Source organism: Rutilus rutilus (genome assembly GCF_951802725.1).
Source record: "Rutilus rutilus genome assembly, chromosome: 19".
In the NCBI taxonomy this organism is placed as follows: Eukaryota; Metazoa; Chordata; class Actinopteri; order Cypriniformes; family Leuciscidae; genus Rutilus; species Rutilus rutilus.
This window is the reverse complement of record NC_140232.1, coordinates 6,605,572-6,627,103: the sequence shown is the minus strand read 5'-3', so window position 1 is coordinate 6,627,103 and position 21,532 is coordinate 6,605,572. Positions and strand designations below refer to the sequence as shown.

Here is a 21,532-nt window from a genome sequence, read left to right as displayed (position 1 = left end):
ACCCCCTTAGCTGTTCTAAATTCATCCGCCAAGCAATGTAGTTCCAGAGAGGTTGCCAAGCAACACATGCAGCAACAAAGAATCACAAAAGGCAGTTGCGCAGTAATACTAATGTAATGCGGTCACAGGTGTATGTTTGTTGAGTAATTTACAACGGCTTCGAACACGGCTCAACCAATCAGAATCAAGGACCGGAACTATACATTTTATAATATTTATTTGATTAAAAAATACAAATCGAGTCATGTTTTATTGCTGTTTTGAGATCTAATGCAATGACGTTTAGGCATCCGGATGTCCTCGTTTGTATATATATATATATATATATATATATATGTATGCGTGTGTGTGTGTGTAAACAGCTTTGATGTCATTTTTGTAATGTGTAATATATTGATAGTTTTTTTTTTTTTGTGCTATTATTATTAATATTATTTACATGTAACCTAGACGAACACCTCCGTTAGGAAAAAAAGTGGTCTACTTAATGAAAAAAAGCCCAAAAATATAATTTTATTTAAAACTAAATGTGTGTGTGTGTCCTATTATTATTAATATTACTTACAAGTAACCTAAACGAACACCTCCTTTAGGAAAAAAAGTGGTCTACTTAATGAAAGTTCAAAAATATAATTTAATTTAAAACTAAATGTGTGTGTGTGTGTGCTATTATTATTAATATTACTTACAAGTAACCTAAACGAACACCTCCTTTAGGAAAAAAAGTGGTCTACTTAACGAAAGTTCAAAAATATAATTTAATTTAAAACTAAATGTGTGTGTGTGTATATATATATATATATATATATATATATATATATATGCTTCAGATTCATTAGTTGGAAATTAATGCTGACTTCACAAGGACACTTAAAGGCGATATTCAAATCCTTTTCCCAGTATATGTATAAATCAATATGCTTCTCATGTTTTTTGCTATACAGATCACTGAATACTAGCTATTCGAACACCTTGACCCTACTGGCTCTCCTCCTGTATGATGTCAGCAGAATTTCAGTGTGTGTGTGTGTGTGTGTGTTGATTCACTCCCGTCAGTTAGTCTCTCCCAGATTAGGAGTCAGGGAGGAAGGTGGCGTGGGAACAGGAAAGAGGTGTTACTATGGCAACAGCAAAGAAAAAGAATAGAGCACTTGCGCCATCAGACAGAAACTGAAAAAGTCATTAAAGATCTCTCATTAGTATTCACCCCCAAATTCAGCATGAGGGCCTACCAAGAAGGAGAGGGGTCTAAGTTAGGGGGGAAAAAAAACTAATGAAAAGATAAAGAAATATAATGGTTACAGAGAAGAAAATCAAGAAACCAAACCTTGCACTTTGGTAAATAAAGCATTTGAAGAGAGAAAGACAACTTAATTTATTCTTTGATAGCATGATGTTCTTCTATTGTGCTCCATTCATGTATTCAGTGTGAATCATCTATCCAGTGTTTGAAAATGGGTTGAATGATGTTTATAAATGCAGAGATGTGCTATTAGATAACTCTCTTCATTGACAACTGTGCCAACAAGTTCATTCGAGTTCATTTATCTCTGAATACTGATGAATATCATGACACATCTCCATTATACGAGTCTCCATTGAGATTCAAATGCAGGTCAGTAGATTTGTGTGTGTGCGCACTGTGTGTACACCATTGATTAGGCCTATAGAACATCAGTTTCCATAGAAACAGCTGGTCAGGCAGAGGCTGATGGGTGGATTTGAAGTTGTGAAAGCATGTTGTGTAACCATAGAACTTCTTATGAAGCCACATTTGTGCATTATAACCTATATTCAAAAGCTTTAGTTGAGAATCCTCATAGTCAACCTATTGCCTTTGCCTGCATTTCATTCTTTAATAGAGAGTTAAGTGTCTCGGTCATATTGTGCACCATTCATCACTACACATTATACCAAAGATAAAAACATGTATTTTTAATCTTTCATTCAAATGTTATAACTTGCTCTGTCTCTCTACACATAAACTTTTTGGCTGATGTCACCAATCCCTCTTAGAAACACACAGTTTTTACTAACCAAAGATTATGTTGTCCTACCTTTTTCCTCATTGAATATCCAGATTTCCCCAATTATGAAAGTAAAATGGTGTGTGAACAGCTTTCATGTCATTTTAGTAAAGTGTAATATCTTAATAGTCATTCAGTTCTATTATTATTATTAACGTAACCTTAGCAAACACCTCCTTTTTATGGAAAAAAGTGGTCACCTTATTGAACAAATTTTTCTTTTTTTTCCTTTTCTTTTTTATAAGAAAATTTAAATGCAGTATAAAAAAAGAGAAAAAAGTACCCTGCTGAAAACAACAGCTGTTAATCCTTTCTACATACTCATACACTGAGGCACTTTAACAGGCTATTTGACAGTGTGAGCAAAAGCATGGTATGACCTGCAACAATAACCAGCTTTGCCAGTAATTGCCCACCTAAAACCAATTAAAAGAACCTTGGATTTTAAACTGGTGCAAACTGGTCTAAGCTTTTTAGCAGAATGTTTTTGTGTGTATGAGTGTGTGTGTGTGTGTGTGTATGTGCGTGTTTGATCGCAGAGGAAAAAGGTTTCTAATAGTGCTTGTGCAGTAGACCTCTTTTTAAGTGACCCTTCCAGTCTGTAGCTCCACTATGGGACCAGTGAAAAAGCCTAAAAGCTTTTGACCTTAATATTTGATGAGTCCAGTATGTTAAACCAATTAATCTGAGACTAATCCACATACTGGACCACAATCTCATAATTAATATTTCAGAGGCAGCGCATTATGGAGAAAGCTAATAAATGAAATGATTGGTTTTGGGGTTGAGCTCCAGGCCAGACCAACTCCCCAAGCTTACAGCATCCAAATCCTGAGAGGCGCAACTTACGGCACCATCTGAGGTCCTGAACTAGAAATACTGTCAGCATTTGCCTGAGAGCTTTTTGGATTGAACAATGCTCCAATGGCAACAAACTAGTATCCACTGTCTACTCTTGCTTTAAAAGTCTTTATGGATCTTATCCATTAGCGCTTGTCAAATGCAGGGAGTTTTGTTAGAGTAGCTTGAATTTATATATCTTCTGTTTTTATCGATTTGAGCACACCTGGTCATCTTAACATCAAACCACAGTCTAACATATATTCTAAGTTCCAGTGCCATTCTAATTTTGTAATTAATTACATTGTCCATTACCACTTTTATTGATTCGACAGATTCAAACTCACGTCACCTACAGCAGCACCATGACTCAATATGTCGGATGACTCAGTGTGTACTTACTGTTTCACATGTCTAGGTTGGAGGTCACACCATGCTGCCAATTCGCTGGATGCCACCAGAAAGCATCATGTACAGGAAATTCACCACGGAGAGTGATGTCTGGAGTCTGGGAGTCGTGCTGTGGGAGATCTTTACCTATGGGAAACAGCCCTGGTACCAACTGTCAAATAATGAGGTACTGATGCAGTGAAATGCCTTTTTTGGGGGGGCAGCCCCACTCTCCAGCACTTGTTTATTTATTTTAAAAAATGAGCCAAAAAAACAAGAAATATATCTAATCTGCTAATCTGCTATTTGATCAATGTAGTATTACTGCTCTGCACATTTTGGATGTTTTGTACAGTTCTTTAGGCTGTTCTGAGGAGTAACCAATGCCCCAGAAACCACCCAAAACACCATAGCAATCACCTTGAACACATTAGCATCCAAACAGAAGACCACCAAGAATACCCATAGAGCCACCTAGAACACATTAGTCAACAACCAGAAGAACCTAGAGCAAGGGGTAGCCAACCCCGCTCCTGGAGAAAGGTTGCTTACCTCTGCCTTAGAGATCACCCAGAACATCCCAGCAGCCTCCTTGAACACATTATCAAACGCACCAAACACTATAGCAAGCATCTAGAACACATTAACAACCAACTAGAAGATCCTGAGGCAGTGTTTCCCTACCCTGTCCCTGAAGGCACACCAACAGTAGACATTTTTTAACTCTTCCCAATGGCTTGTTGTCAAGGGTTTTCAAACCTTTCCCGGAGGATCCCCAAAACTGCACTTCTCCCTTATCTGTCACACCCACTTCAGGTCTTGTAGTCTCTTCTAATGAGCTGATGAGAGGAATCAGGTGTGTTAGATGATAGAGAGAGTGCTTGGGATCCTCCGGGACGGGTTTGAAAACCCCTGGCTGGTCTAAGTGGTGTTCACAGAATAGCATAGGATTCAGACTTTTTGGGGTAGACCTGACCTGCTGCTTCTTAGTGTTAGTGCTTGACTATCCGGGGCCCAGGTCAGAAAGCAGACAGACTTGCTTAACCGACCGTCTGCTGGATACCTTGAGTTCCCATGTAGCTCATATAAATTACAATATTATCATATAAAAATGTGCCTCCAGGAACGGGCTTGGGAAGCTGTGCCCTAGAGACCACCCAGAACACAGTGGTGTCACTATCCTGCAGAGTTTGGTTCCAACCTCAATTAAACACACCTTAACCAAATAATCAAGGTCTTCAGGATTGATAGAAACTTCCAGGCAGATGTGTTGGAACAAGTTGGAGCTAAACTCTTTAGGACATTGGAACAAATTGGACATCTACTTAGAACTAATTAGCACCTAACCCAAAGACCCTAGCAATGACCTGAGTAAGGCCTGCATCCCTTCAAACCTCAGAACTGAAGTATTCAAACACTTAAGGCTACACTATAAAAACTTCAAAATGCTGTATATTCAAATTCTATCACTCCTTGGATGGTGGTTTATCTTAATAAACAATCCTTTTCTACATTTATAGCAGTTTGACTCATATATTTCTGGACATTTCATTTGTTTGACCTTTCACTCCTTGCTCTTTTTTAGGTGATTGAGTGTATCACCCAAGGTCGTGTACTGCAGCGACCCCGGACCTGTCCAAAGGAGGTGTATGACTTGATGCTGGGATGCTGGCAGAGAGAACCCCACACCCGACTCAACATTAAAGAGATCAATAACCTGCTCCTCAACCTGGCCAAGGCATCACCAGTGTATCTGGACATCCTGGGATAAGAGAGCATGTGCCGCGTTTGGGACTGGGAGTGGATCCCTGAAATTGCCCCCCCTCTTCTATCCCACCCAAAATCTCTTTCTTCTACAGCTTTAACACCTCCGCCCTTGCCCTCCTCCTCATCGACTGCTCCTCTTCTCAATGTAAACGTCTAGATACATTGGCAACAGGATTGTGTCCAATGACTATGAATTATGTATTTATGAACAAAAATGGATTGAATGGAAAGAGCCGTACTCAAGTGACTATAGTTTTACTTACAGTGAACAAAATCCTCAATGGTTGACCATCCTCAACTTCTGGACCAAGTTTACACCTGCAAATTCCAGTTCAGTGAATAAATGCATTCTGGACTTGAGGAAGGGTGTCCATCTTAACAAAGAGGAAATAGCAGCTCCGAACAATGACCAAACACAAATGAGAGGAGAAATAAACAACGTTTCTGCCCACTGGACAGATTTGGTCCTTTCAGCTCCCATTTGTATTCAGCTCATACATCCGATACAAAGCACAGAACGTGAAACTAGCATGGTGATCAACAGTGACAAACTGCAACTATATCTATACGTATACATGTGTGTTTATAAAACTGGATGTTCACAGTTGAGCGACTCGAATTAAATGCTCCTGGACGCTGACAGGATGTTGGTGCTGCCGAGCAAATCTGAAATGCAAAGTAGTCCATTAAAATGTGTCGAGAGCATAGGCGTTATTTATAGTGGGACATTTCCCCACTACTTTTGCCATTGCTGATTTTGTCCCACTACTTTATGAAATAGTTTGCAGCAGGTTCATGTCCAGGGCAGTGAATGCATCTCCAGTTGCCGAGCAGGGGTTATATTTTGTTAGTATGAGTAGTTGGTGGAATTAGCAATGATGTATGATTTTTCATTTTTCACGTTTCAGTTTTAACTTGGAGAAAAGCTCTACTACTGACCTGCTTTCCAGATCGATGCTTCATGTTTATAAGATCACGTTAAATTATTTGTGCATAACCTTATTAATATTCATAAGCTAAGCCTTCTCCATTTTGTGATGTCACAACCAGCGTGTCTGTTTTCCGCCACTGTGCCCTCGACCAAATCAACGGCCATGGTCTTCAGGTCCGTACACGACGTGCACCATGGAGGGCTGGATGGAGTCATTTGAGACGAGGCCATGCCTCAATACCATCAGCTTGCATTTCTTACAGGAGCTTAATTATACAGAGTGGCCGATTATGATGGTGTGGGCTAAATTACGACCTTTCTTTCTCTCCTTCTCATTCGCCATGTTTTACTACTGAGTTGAAGCACTAATGTAGTACTCAAGCTTCGGGTCGTACAAATGCTATAGTGTAATATATATTTCATTACAGGACAAATGTCTCCTATTAGCAGCAACTCCCTCTAGGCTCATATACGCTATCAGTGCGGAGAAGAGGAGAGACGGGAGGGGACAGGATGGAGAGAATGAGACGTTGGGAGGAAAATAATATTAAAGAGATAAATTTGAGTCACCTCACTAAAACCCGCATTTCTTCTTCCTTTTATCATACATAAATGATTATATCTATTTATCACTATAGAGATCCTATCAAAGCATCCTTTTTTTTGCATTGATTATTGCACTGTCAATCTCCCACAGAAGACTTAGCACACTAATCAAATCCGTGAAACAGTCGAACAAATATCTTCTAAAAAAATGTATTCTGTGAGCATAAAATCCCCAACGAAGTTTACACATGTTCGGAGTTGATTACTTATTTTGGAATGTAACTTTTAATTTTATATTTTATTTATTGTGTACTTTAATGTGAATCACTTTTGTGTTTGTAAATTATTTTATTTATGTAAAAATAATAATTATTGATATTACATTTTTTTCATATTTGGTTGAGAGTTTAAGAGCTGTGGAATGGGATGTATTGATGAAAAGAATATAGAAAAATGACATATTTTGGGGTGAACGTTAAGAAAACTGCATTAAAAGTTACATTGACTGTAACTAATTTTGGATTGTGACTATTTTTCATGAACATTAAGAAAATGTTCTCAAATTCTAATTAAAACAATGTATTTTTTATGTTGATTTCTGTAATGAAGTCATTTCATTTTTTTACTGAAGAACAATGTTTTTAATGTTTTTAACTTAGTATTTTTTTTTACAGTACAACAAACTACCATGAAGTATGAATATTGAACTGTCATAACTTTTTTCGCATTACAGTGATGGCTATGATTTTTCTTCTTATGTTATATATGAATGGAAATGTAGAAAAATCTGCTTAATTGTCAAGAAAATAATACCACAATGCAGGTTTTCATGAGGTTGTTCAAAGATATCAATATGGATGGGGAGTTTAAGTGGTTTAGATTAGTCTGCGACAGAACAATGAACTGTGACTGCATATCAAATACTGTCTTCTACATGTACAGAACTTCTTCTGATGTTTCAGAATGTCTATAAGCTAAACTACTGTCCATAATTAAACCACCTGACAAGTGTTAAAGTCAACATGACAGCAAAACTGATCTACTTTACTTTCTTACACTTTCCTAGTCTGAAACATCTTTCCTTTTCACCAGTCACCAATTTACGCAAGTAGAATGATGCAAAGGCTGTTTCATGTTGACTTTGAATCCAACATTCTTAACACACTTCCCACCTAGTATACTTTTCTTGATACTTTTAAATGATACATGCCTACTTACACCTGGAAAGAAGATTTCTGCAAAGTATCAAGTAGTGTGTTATACAGTTAAACACTCAGCTACAAAAGTACAATCAAACGTCCTTGTCTGTATGATTTCTCTGAGGTATATGGACAAGTCAAGTTGTCCGCCATTGTATTTAATAAAAGTGTAATGTCTTACCTCATCACGTGTGCGTTTGGAGTGTGTTATTGTGACAGTGAGTTATGCGTACTGTAGGTCCATGTTTATAGGTTGGTCAATAGAGGTTCATACAGAGTGCTTTGACAACATGGGCCGAACGTATTGACCTACAGGCACTAAAATGCTTTATTGACAGCCATGTTTTTTATTGGCTGTCAGCCTGAAATTTTACCTCATACAGAAACATGATGGAGACCAGAGCAAGTTAAAAACAATTTATGATGACATGACACAATCCATAAAGTTTATGTAGCATTAGCGTTGCTATAGTAGATCTGAAGCTTCGAGAGTAGAATAAAACAAAGAGTTTGTTCCAATTCCCATTTCACTGACATGGTCAGAGGGGAAAAAGAAAGGGAAGACTGATCAATCAGTGGATCGATGGCTTGTTTTGACATTGTACATTAAGACCTAACTAATTGCCAGAGGGCTAAATGCTTTTAAAAACACATCCATGATTTTTCAGAGCATGCAGCAGAATTCTCGAAGGACCGAGTGAGTGTGCAAACAACTGCAGCTCTGAACAAACAAAGATCCACTCTTCTGATGTCATTTTTGCAAACCCAATCTTGCAGTTTTATATACATACGTTTCATACTTATAATTATTACAGTTTTAAACTACAGCATGTCAACCGCGCTGCAATGTTTGTGCTACAGTTTGTGCTTGAGGAGAGGTGTGCTGTACTTTTACACCGCATTTACACTGCAGGTCTTGATGACTGATTCCAATTGGTTGACTATATTCATATTTGATGACCAGCTTACATCTTCTTTTTAAAGTGACCCATATCCGATATCTGCATTTACACTATGCATTTGGCGAAACAACCCAAGGTAGACGGACTGACCAGGAAAAACGAATGCCAAAAAGGAAGTAAAACAGCAAGAGTTGCAATGAACGCAGATGAAATGATAATACAAGCTTTTGCTTTCCTCGCCATCTTTAAAGGTCAGCAAATCATTGGGTTGAGCCTTCATCCTCCATTGCGCCATTGACAAGAGTCATGTGATCGCGGCTGGTGTCCACTTTAGTTGACGTCATTCTCCACCGTCACTTTCTCAGTGACGTACGACTCGCATTGACGGGAATATCCGATCTGTTCACTTGCATGGCAAATGAAAATGCACATATCCGATTCATATCAGATTTATTTCCACATATGAATGAGGCCTGAAACAGATCTGAGAATATTGTGTCCTGATACGATATCAGTGAATATTCGTGTGCTCTTTTCGGCTTAAACGTTCGTGGATCATATCTGATTTGTGCCACATGGGAGGAAAAAAAAATTAAGGACATTAAGTCCCTTGGACCATGTAATGTAAATGCGGCCTAAGTGATCAGACTAATATTTTGGCCTACAATACATTGACTTGATTTGAATCCAAGGCTAGAGACCACAAATGGGATAAACCATTTATCCCAGCATAGTTCACCAAAACATTTAATCATATTTCTTTCTTCTGTGAAAAAAAAAAAAACTTATTCAGTGGGTTTTAATGTTGTTTCAAACCCCATTGTATGGACAAAAGCTGCAGAAACATTCTTTAAAATATTTTCCTTTTTCAATGAACTAACCAGTTGTACAGAACTTTTAACAGAAGGTAACTACCCATGTTTGGTAAGACTGAGAAAAAAAAAGATGGTTTCATCAAAATTGTAAGAGAGATGCTTTTTTATGACAGCGCCCCTCCTCTTCATCCTAAATTGATTTTTTCCCACCTTACTTCCTCAGAGATATTAACTTTTAAATGCCACTCCAGTGCATTAAGTGGACAACTGTGAGGTTTTGTGGTCTGTTAAATACTAAACACAGATTCATCCTGATGTCAGGGCATTTTTTCTGGGAAAGGATGGAAGATCATTTGGGATATTAGCATGTGCTATTCATCAGATTAACCACATTAGCAGCTGCTTAGTGTCAGTGTGTGGAGAGAAAACAGTCGCTGACAGCAATGTGTTTTACCACAGTAGTAAATCTGTGTTGTGGTATGATGCTGCTTTTAACTATCAAAGCCTACAGAGCATGTGCTTGGTGTCAGTTTTACCTTGTATACTTTAGATTTAAGTTTGTTTTTGGTGAATAGATCAATAAAGGGATATTTTACCACAAAATTCTGTGACAGAAGAAATGCAGTTTTTAAATAATATGAGGGTGAGTAAATGATTCACCAGAATTTTCAGAATGTGGTTACACTCAAAGGTGCTTTAAATAATACCATTGTATCATGTCCAAAACCTATGGTAGTATCATGGTAGCATTTCTTGTTAGAGAAGGTTATGTTTACATATGTGCAGAGTTAATCAACATAAACGGGACAATGAAGACAACATGCTAATGCTAATGAATGTTGTGCCAGTAGTATCAGACATTATCCAAAACAAAATATTCTGAAATACAAAACAAAACTGACAGTGTGAAGTACATATTGAAGACATGTTGTGCTTAGCATAGATTGGCACATGTTGTGCTTAGCATAGCATTGATGGTAAATTTGAATGCTAACAGAAGCTCTCTAAAGATATTAGAAACCACCTTGAGCTAAATGATTAGCCAGGGGTGTACAGTAGTTGTTGATTTACAATTTAAGATAAACGTTAGGTGTACATTAATTTGAACTGAGATTTTTTTATGAAATATTTATATATTGTTCATAATTTGTACGTTATGTAGAAGGCTAATTTCTCTCCATGAAGCTGGTGGTTTGTGTTAGACAGCAGAATATCTGTAACCAAGAAATTTGTGTCATGTGTGTAGCAGGGACGAAGAGAGGTGAGAGTCTTATGCAAGCAGTTTTTATTTAATAGTCACACAATACAAAAATAATCCAAACCTGAAGACGAGGTAATAATCCAACCGGGGAACAGTTGTAAGGACAACAAACACTAACTGAAACACAAGGGTATAAATGCACTGGGTAACAAGAGGCTATAATGAGGGACAGGTGAAGTTGATTAGTAACCATGTTAACTAACAATTGTAACTACTGAAACACAGGCAGACAGGAACTAAACACAGAAAGAGAACGTAGGCACAGCAAGACAAAAGAATTTCAAAATAAAAGTCACAGTCTTTGTGACAGTGACTTTATTAATTATTTTAATAGTTGATTGGTCAGGGCTGAATTTCCCTAAAGCATTGTAAGCCTAAGTTGATCGTAGAACAATTGCCACCAATGGTCTCTACGATCAACTTAGGCTTACGATGCTTTTGGGAAATGCTGCCCCGAACGTTTTGTTCTCCTCCAAGAGGGCCACATTTTTAGACCAAATTAAGCTGAATAACAAATACATAATGATACCGTGTGCAGAGCGGTGGGTCCCCAGGACCAGAGTTTAGATCCACTGATGCAGGGTATGACAAAATCCTATCACAACACAAGTGGTAACAGGAGATGCATTGGAGAAGTATATGAATACCAGGTAAAACCGGCAATACGCCTTGCTCAATGCTTGTGATCGGATCACTGATCTTAATACTGGAAGGAAACAAGGCCATTTAAACATTCAAGTAGGCCAGGGGTGTCCAATCCTGCTCCTGGAGGGTCATCTTCCAGCTGAGTTTAACTTTGCAGCTCATTGACCCTCTAAGAGCAGGATTGGACCCCTGAAGTAAACAGAAGCTCCTGTGTAAGGGTGTCATGAACTGCTCCGAGACTCGAAGGTGAGATCCAAATGCAGCTTTTATTATGGGCAATCCAAAGGCGTAATCCAAAGTACAGGCAATGGGTCAAAACACAGGTAGGCAATCCAAACAAACAAACAAAACAAAACAGGCAGGGGTCAGAGGCAAGAGAGTAATCCACGGAACAGGCAAGAAAGACGGCAGTGCAGGCGACCAGGGAGGAGACGACCCTTCAGGCGGCCAGGGAGGAGACGACTCTTCAGGAGGCCAGGGAGGAGATGACCCTTCAGGAGGCCAGGGAGGAGACGACTCTTCAGGAGGCCAGGGAGGAGATGACCCTTCAGGAGGCCAGGGAGGAGACGACTCTTCAGGAGGCCAGGGAGGAGATGACCCTTCAGGAGGCCAGGGAGGACACGACTCTTCAGGAGGCCAGGGCGGAGCAGATGGTTCAGGGGGACCAGGTGGACCTGGCGGTTCAGGGCTACAGGGCGGACCAGACAGTTCAGGAGACCATGGCAGCGCGGCCTCCATGGTCTTATCAAGGGACCTCCTGCCCCCCCAAAACATTTCGTGACGTGAACAATCTCTGGATCGGCAGACGTGACGTGAAGCTCTGGCTCGGCGGTACTGACGTGAAGCTCGGGCTCGGCGGGACTGACGTGAAGCTCGGGCTCGGCAGGGCTGACGTGGAGCGCAAGTTCGTTATTTCAAATGTAGGCGCGCGGTATGCGCGCTCATAATGGAAGCGACGCGGTTTTCTTTGCGTTTTTAGGCGCGATATGTGAACGCCGCCTAACATGTCCTCAAGCCCATATCTGAACATGTCCTTTAAGACCGCACCGTTTAAGTCCACCCCATGGCAGAGCTCACAAAACTCTTCAACATATTCCTCTATTGGGCGGTTAGCTTGGCTGAGGCGGAAGAGACGGATTACTGGGTCCATGGTAGGTCTGGGTCTTACTTGGCTGCTGGATCTATGTTTGGCGAAGTTTTCTGTCATGAACTGCTCCGAGTCTCGAAGTTGAGATCCAAATGCAGCTTTTATTATGGGCAATCCAAAGGCTTAATCCAAAGTACAGGCAATGGGTCAAAACACAGGTAGGCAATCCAAACAAACAAACAAAACAAAACAAAACAAAACAAAACAGGCAGGGGTCAGAGGCAAGAGAGTAATCCACGGAACAGGCAAGAAATCCAAAAACCAAGAGACTGGAAACCAGGGAAAATACTCAGAGATGCAGTGTGACACAAACAAAACTTCGCAGTGAGTGAATGAGTGAACATGGTATAAATAGGCTGAGACTAACAGGGTGATGAGACAGAGGTGAATGCAATCAGTGAGGATGAGTGCGGGCAGTGAGTTATGGGAAATGTAGTTTATGAAGGAGTGATAATAATCTGGTGTGGAGTGCCCTCTGGTGACTGTTACAAAGGGACAGAAGTGCTTATTTTGACCTGACAATACCCTGTACTGATGGCCAACATAGAGCAGAGGTGTCCAATCCTGTTTCTGGAGGGCCAATGTCCTGCAGAGTTTAGCTCCAACACTTGCCTGGAAGTTTCTAGGCTGCATTTAACTCCACTTTTAGACATACACTTGCAAACTTTCCTAAGCACTTCCCCTTGGCGAGGGAAGTTTATTTGGATAGACTCTCGACCCGATTTTAGCTGAGGGAGCAAGTCTACTCAATACGTACACTTCAGGCAGATCTATAGACCACAATGCAACATGATTGTGACATCACAGCAGCTGCACACCCCACACAGCTCTAGTGTATGATATTGGAGTTAATTTGACAATTAACCGCATAATACTTGTAGCTAACTTAAGCTGATTGTTATAGTTTATTGTATTGATTTTTCGTTTGTGTAATTTTTTAAATTTTTTCCAACAGCCCAAGCATGCATATAGGATGGTGCAGAATGGTGCTTAAAACAAATTCATAATATAAACAATGAATCAGCTCCATTGCATATTTTAAGTGATCAAGGGTTTAGGGCGTTCCATTTAAACACATTGCAAGGGTTTCGGCAGTAGTGGGCACTCGTGCAACATAAGCAATGATGTACATCCTTGTGAACGAGATGGAGGAAAGTTTGCGGAAATTTGAACGCAGTCCCAGTAATGCTGACCACTGTGATTAGTTGGTTTAGGTGTGTTTAATTAGGAGTTGAGCTAAATTCAGCAGGATAGTCCTCATCCAGGAGGACTTGACAAATCTGTTGAAGCATATAGTTCCTGTTGACTTGATTCAAACTGAGTTCATAATCAGGGACAAGATGTTATCCTGGCATTCATGTGTGATGCTGAGCAGTGTAATCATTAGCACTCCTTGAATTAGCTGTCATCAGCTAATTAGTGATGTTTACTAAGACTATTGCTGAAATGAAACCTCTTCCAGTTCCTGCCCCATATATGGCACGTAAATGAATGACATCTCAAATCCTGCTGCTAATTGAGAAGTGTGCTTTACTATTACAGACATGATTTTTCAAAAGCTGACAATAAAAATAGTGCTCAATAGACATTGAATTAAGGACCCAAGGTATATTTACAAAATAAAATGTTATAGTTTGGTACTTATTTTGACCTTGTGTTGTTTGTATATTTTTGTATTGAAATAATAGCTTTTACAGAGATTATTTTACATCTGATTTACTAAAAGCCTGTCTGTCTACATCTTTTTTTTCTTTTTCTGATGAAAACCAACAGCACATAATAAACAATGGGATCTTATAGCCTGAGATTGTCCTGTATCTGATGTCCATGTTCAATATTGGTCTAAATGTAAAGAATGCAGTGTCACTGTTTTTCTGTAGGTCTGGTTGGTACCAGGTTTCACTTCCTGTGGTTGACCTCGACCCATCTTCCCGTCTTTACCTCTCTATATTTCCCACCGCATGCCTTATATTTTAAAAGATACACACACACACATCATGTATAAACTACACCTCCACCCCACCCCCGACCAGCATCTTCACAAATTAATAATTCAGAACACAGATAATCAGTCAATAACGTTCTTTCATATACAACTAAATAATTCACTCATCCATAGAGGACATCTGCATTAATGTGAGTATGTGTGTGCGCATTATTGGTGAGGTTTTGTGTGTGAGAGCAGCTCTATCTATGTATGTATGTATGTTTATGAAGCTATGAATACACTGTATCCCATTATAAACAAATGTAGTGGCTCTAAATAGTTCGTTCAGAGAAAAGGTCTTACATAATTTGCATATGCCACGTGGTTTGATATTTTGTTATCCAAAGAGATATGTGTGGCTTGAGTGTCAAATGACATTTTGGGGCCACTGTACAACAGTAAATTGGGGATGTCCTGGATTTTTAACCCATAAACTCATGTGCTACACGCACACAGAAATATAAGCTTTAAAAAAAAACTAAACCAAATCAAGCAGTATTTTGCACCTAATATAACCAAATTAGCTTTATTTATGTATATTATGCCATGCTCAGGGAATCGGGATCAGTGAACACTGTGTAGGGACTCTGTCGATTGGAACACAGCTCATTTCATGGAGCTCTCAGTAAGCAGATTAACTAAATCAGGTATGTTAGATACGGGAGACTTACAAAATATGCAGAGTGTGGACCAGAATGAATTGGGCAGAGGTTTTTAACTGTCCTGCAAAGTCTATATCCGAACTGCTTCAACACAACTGAATTTCACACCAATGTGATTTCCAAGTGATCCTGAAGAGCTTGACCAGCTGGTTCAGGTGTATTTGATTAGGGTTGTAGCTAAACTCTGCAGGTCAGTGGGTCCCCAGGAGCAGGGTTATAGCGCCCCAATTGTGACCCTGGATCACAAAACCAGTCAAATGTTGCACAGGGATATTTGTGGCAATAGCCAACAATACATTGTAGGGATCAAAATTAAAGATTTTTCTTTTATGCCAAAAATCATTAGGATATTAAGTAAAGATCATGTTCCATGAAGATATTTTGTAAATTTCGTACCGTAAATATATAAAACATTTATTTTTGTGAGTGAATGCAGCACAATCGTGAACATAAATGGACACCTTTAAAGGCGATTTTCTCAATGTTTAGATTTTTTTGCACCCTCAGATTCCAGATTTTCAAATAGTTGTATCTCGACCAAATAATGTCCTATCCTAACAAACCATTCATCAATAGAAAGCTTATTTATTCAGCTTTCATGTGATGTATAAATCTCAATTTCAAAAAATTGACCCTTGTGACTGGTTTTGTGGTCCAGAATTTCTCTTTGTAAACACTTCCAAAGCATGAGGATGTGAAGGGTCAGTTGTTAAAATGACCACAGCGATACAACAGCAGTTTAACTTTTTGATGATAGCTTCTTAAATCTCTGTGAGGTCTAAATAGGATTTAAAAAACGCTTATCCAATAAAGATGGGACAGTAGTACCCACTTTATTTGGACCAACTTGTGGTAACACTTTATTTTACAGTGTCCTTGTTACATACAGTATGTAACATGTACTTACCATATTAATAACAGTAAATTATGCATAATTACATGCAACTAACCCTCAACCAAATCCTAATATAGTATAGTAAGTAGGCTACATGTAGTTACTTATTATTACTCAGTTCTTACATGTATAATTACACCGTAACAATGACACCTTAAAATAAAGTGTAACCCAACTTGCTCCTCAGAATCACAAACTGTAAGTATGAATAATTATTGATGTATATACTGTATTTTCTACCGGGTGTTCAAAATACGTCTAACCGGCTAACTCACGTTACTACTGTCTTACTGAAATACTTCTGCTAATCAGCTGTTGGCCACTATTACCTAAAACTGTGTCTATTAATGCAGATTGTCTGTTGTTCTTACTACTTTGAGTAAAGATAAAGGATGGAGCAAGATTTGTTTTACAAACTGATGTGGAACATCAGTCATTCACAGCTAACATAATGCACTGGTATTGATAGTTAATGATACAGTTCCCACACTGTAATAAATTAGGAATATACACATCGGTTTATTGATGGACATACACTTGTTAATGCTGATGGTGAGGAATTACAGGTGCAACATCTCATAATATACAACAAACTGAGTAGTGTATCACCGAGAAACGTCCTGCTCAAGTCATCCTTGCGATGGAGGTTCGGGTTGAATTACTAGTCTGTCAATGATTTATCATCGGACTTGCGCTTGAATGAGCTTTAGGAAGCCTCCAGAGCTAAAATTCATGGTGCACTCAAAATCCTCCTGGGAAGTTCATATTTACGGGTTGGGAAGTCGTGTGTTTACGACGTCAGGTGTGTTCAAGTCATTTTTGTAGGAGCAAGATGGCGGTGTACCTTCTCTTAATTAACTACACAAAAATACAGCAAGGTTTTTGAAATCTACTTCTAGAAAATGAAGAATAAAAAATGTGGATCAGGTGTGTTTTGCTTTTTAATATTTGTAAGTTATTTATGAAGCCACATTCATTACATATTATATTGTTATATTACAATGCTAATATATTTTGTGCATATAATTAGTTTGTTTTGCTGTACTGTAAATTAAAAAGCCTGACAATTTCACTGCTAAATACCTAAATATTGTTGTTTTCCACCGTGTTTCTCACTGACACACCCCAACACATAAAGATCGGGGCTTAAAGAAAATCCCGAGCTTCCCACTCGTATTTAAGACTTTGTGGTGGCGGTTCATGTGTGTTTAACTCGTAAATACGATCTTTTTGACATAACTTGAACAAATGGACAACTGTATTGGACAACCAATGTTTATGGTAATGGACATTTCTTTTCCAACACACGCTGTAAGCGGTGGACCAATCACAACAGACTGTGCTTATCTGGCCAATCAGAGCAGAGTAAGCTCTTGGAAAGAAGGGGTTTTAAGACACTGAATTTGCGGACGAGTCATTTGTGAATCTTTGAAAAATGCGGTGATGTGCAATGAGAAAATGAAAGGGTTTTTTGATCTTTGATGCATGTACACCTGTCATAGGAGACCTCCAAAACAAAATTAGAAACCTTTAAAATAACATAATAGGGGCACTTTAAAGACCTCTGGCCAAATACAAACCTAAAATTTAGAAAATTAACCATTTTTGCATTCCAATGTGCATTTTGCCTTCACCAAGTGAGCCTTCACCAAGTGAGCTCCAAATGGCCACATTTTTTGACAATTGTCTTGCTCCCTCCAGAGTTCCTACTTCAATGGCTCTGCCCCTCAGAGTGAGAAGGGCATGGGAATTCTCACTTCCAATTGGAATTCACAAATAAATTGGGGGCTCGTGCGGGATTTATATCCCACAACCTCTCACACCTAAAGTGAGAACAATGCCCTAGTGTTTCCCAACACTGTTCCAAGACATACCAACAGTACACATTTTAGATGTCTCCTTTATTTGACCTATTCATTTCAGATCTCAGAGTCTCTACTAATGAGCCGATGAGTAAAATCAGGTGTGTGTGTGATTATGAAGATACCTTGCCCCTACTTTATGAGAATTCATTTGGGTTGTGACAGTCTAAATACGTGAGTGATGGCATAGTGTTACACTAGACTAGGAAAATACTTGACTTATGGTGAAACACATGGTTATGTTGGCTTAATGCTGTATTCATTTGTCCTAAGAATGAATGCATCAGCATGGTAGCCTATTGCTCCGGTTTTATTTATGTAGCGGAGCAACAACCTAAGTCATACAAACTCTGTTTTGCAAATGATAGCAATGTTTGTGATTGTTCTTTGTATGAAAAAGGTATCTTTTGGCATAGATGGTGTGATACACACACACACACACACACACACACACACACACACACACACACACACACACACACACACACACACACACACACACACACAAAGCAAGAAAGAGTGAGTAAGAGAGAGAGAAAAGGGCTTTTACAACCTCAGTCTCATGAAAAACATTGATAAAGATCTGCACAATGAATGAGTTACATGAAAGCCAATGAATGGTTTTTAAATGAATAGTCAGGAGAGCATCAGATTGTGTTGACATATGCATGTCAAATGTATTGGTGTGGTTAATTAGGGGTCTGACGTGAATACAGCTGTCGACGAGGGCCAGCTGGGATTGAGTCTTTTGTTTCTGCACGGTGGAAAATGAAGGGATGCTGAAAATAAAGAGGAAGTGATGGAGCTGAAAAGACGGGAGCTTTCGTTTGGAATGCCGGCTGTGGATTAGCATTCTTCCGCTGCTTAAGACTTGCGTCTCCTGCTCCCACTTACTCATTCACTCATTTCACTCTTTCCTGTCTGACCATCCACTTGTCCACAGTGTTCCGGGTTCAAAACAAGTTAAGCTTTATGGGCAGCATTTGTGGCATGTTGTCCTGCCTCAGTTTGTAAAAACAAGCTAAAATAGCATTTGCAATAATGAACAAAAGAAGCCTATGGCCAAGGCATTTAGGAGCGTTTAAAATCATAAATGTGAATCTTGTCATTTTGTTGAAGCGCTCACATTAATTCTTCCATACAAAACGTGTTATTTGATATGTGTTATTTGAGCTGTAAAGCTGTCACAGTCAACATTTGGGGCTCTTTTCTGCACAGATGAACTTCCACTATGTAATTATGTAAAGATGGTTTTCCACTATGTAAAGGAAGTGTCAGGGTTTTGTTCTGTTTTGTCTTTGTTTTCATTGTGTTCACCTTCATCTTCAGTTGATCCAGCTTTCCCATGTGTTTCTTTATTTCATCTCATTCACCTGTTGCTCGTTAATTAGCTCCAATTAGTTCCTCGTTTGGTCTTGTATATATATACAGTGTGTGCAGAATTATTAGGCACGTTGATTTTCTGATCATATTTTATTCCCATGCAGGCACATTTTGCCAATTCCAAACCATATTAATCTTAATAACTACTATTAATTTTGTATTTAATCATTTATAAGTGATATATAATTGTTCATGAAGGCTGGAAATGAAAAACGCCTTAATTCAGGTGTGCAGAATTATTAGGCAAGTTTTCTTTTACAGATGAAATAAGCCAAAAAAGAGGTTTAACTCAGACTGAAAAGTCAAAAATTATTAAATGCCCATGAGAAGGATACAATACTAATGCAATACTAGAAATTGCAGTTAAGGCATGACCATTGGACAGTGAAATACTCATTAGGTCAGCAGGGTCAGACAAATACAGGTGGAGAAGAAAAGACACATGTTAACTGCAAAAGAATTAGGAATTAAGGTGAAGAATTAAGTGTGAAACCATCAGGAACCCTTAAGTCTCCAGCGCCACCATTTTCCAGACCTGCAACCTAACTGCAGTCTCCAGAAGTGCAAGGTGTCAGGGTCTCAGAGACTTGGGTTAGGTAAAGAATCCTAAAAATGAACCCCCTCTTAATAAGAATCACAAGCTGAAGTGTTGTGAAATACATGAAGCCTGTTTTTTTATAGGCTTTATAGACAGACAGACTGAGAGTGACTCTTGAAGGACTAGGACCATATCCTCTTCTACCACTATTTGAAGAATTCATCTTCCAGAATAGGTTTTAATAGGTTTTGGGAGTTTATTGTTAGTCCATCTCCTACCCTGAAGTCCGTTTTGCAGAGATGGACTAAAAATAAACTCCCAAAACATACTGTCAGATTCTGGAAGCTGAATTCTTCAAATAGTGGTAGAAGAGGATATGGTGCTGGTCCTTCAAGAGTCACTCTCAGTCTGTTTCCCCGGGCGCCGCCATTGGCTAGCGGACCATCACCTGCTGTTAGCATCCCATTGACTCCCATTCATTTTGGCGTCACTGGACAGGAGGAGAAGCTCGCGGGCAATCGGGGGGACGTGGAGGCAAAATGACAAAATAATTAATCAGAATACTTAGCAAAAGTTGCTCCTGCTCCTAGCTCATGGACACCTCCTACTCACACTCTCCGTCTCTGCAAGTTTCGGAAGGGAATGATTCAGATTTCTCTTGGCACAGCTACTAGAAGACAGACAGGCTGCTCACGTCACATCTACGTCGTCAAGCTCAGTTTGAGTCTGCGCAGTAAGCTCAGCCATCAGGAAGTGAGAGCTTCTAATTGACTTCACTTGTCTCCGTTGAATCCAATGGGGTCGCTGTGTCCAGTTTATATACTGTCTATGCGTTTACAGCCTGGAGTAAAAAGTGGCTTTGGTCTATACAGCTAATTTTGCCCTTCATGACAACTGTGAGGGGGGTGTATTTATTTATAACTCATCCGTTTAAATTATATTAAGCCTTAAATTTTTTGCATAATTAAGGGTGTCCACTTTTGAGTGACAGGTGGATTCCTGCTGCTGTGGTCATTAGTCATCATTAGCCGTTGTCTGACTGTAAAAATAAATAAATTCGGGAGTGACGCGCTACCAAGATGGCGACGGTCGGCCACGCCCACTTTAGGCTTCAAAAACGGTCTTCAGAAACCTACGGGTGACGTCACGGACACTACATCCATATTTTTGTACAGTCTATGTATAATACTCATATAACTCATATAACAATAACATGCAACAAATATAAGGATCCGCTGTAGGAGCTGTACAGTGATAACTTCTGTAGCTCCGCCCCTTTCATCGCTGCACTCGTTGTGTTCTGTCTTCCGGTTTGTATTTCCACAGCATGAAGGAAAGATCTTTCGGATTTATGAATGAGCTCCTCGTTTTAAAATCTGCCCGGTCTACATACATTTGTTATGACATCCGCTTCAAACATTACTATGCTCATCATGATAACTTTCGCTAGCTCTAAAATAAGTAAATCCACTTCACCAGCTAATTACTCTTTGACAGTAATGTCATAAATATAATGTTTTGTGGAATATAACAAAGCTGGATTGTTGAAATGAGCAACCAGGTCTGGAACTGTACATTTCATCATGTTATTTTAATTTCATGTTAGCATGTAAAATGTTTGAGTCTTGTGATAATATTTGGAAACAGAGTGTATTTTAACTAGTGGACCAGCCTACATGGCCTTAATATTTACTCACATTCCACTAAAATATCAAAAAAAAAAAAAAAATTGTGC

The 21,532-nt window shown here is 39.1% G+C and overlaps 1 protein-coding gene across 1 annotated transcript in view; it reads left to right on the top strand.

Annotated features, from left to right (window-relative positions):
- Window positions 1–7,855, top strand: part of ntrk2a (neurotrophic tyrosine kinase, receptor, type 2a) — a 50,576-nt gene extending 42,721 nt beyond the window's left edge. Inside the window, exons 16-17 of the mRNA XM_084390120.1 lie at window positions 3,286–3,444; window positions 4,843–7,855. Of these exons, the coding sequence (XP_084246246.1) occupies window positions 3,286–3,444; window positions 4,843–5,028 (345 nt within the window). The 3' untranslated portion in view covers window positions 5,029–7,855. The remainder of the gene's footprint in view (window positions 1–3,285; window positions 3,445–4,842) is intronic.
- Window positions 7,856–21,532: the final 13,677 nt, after the last annotated feature.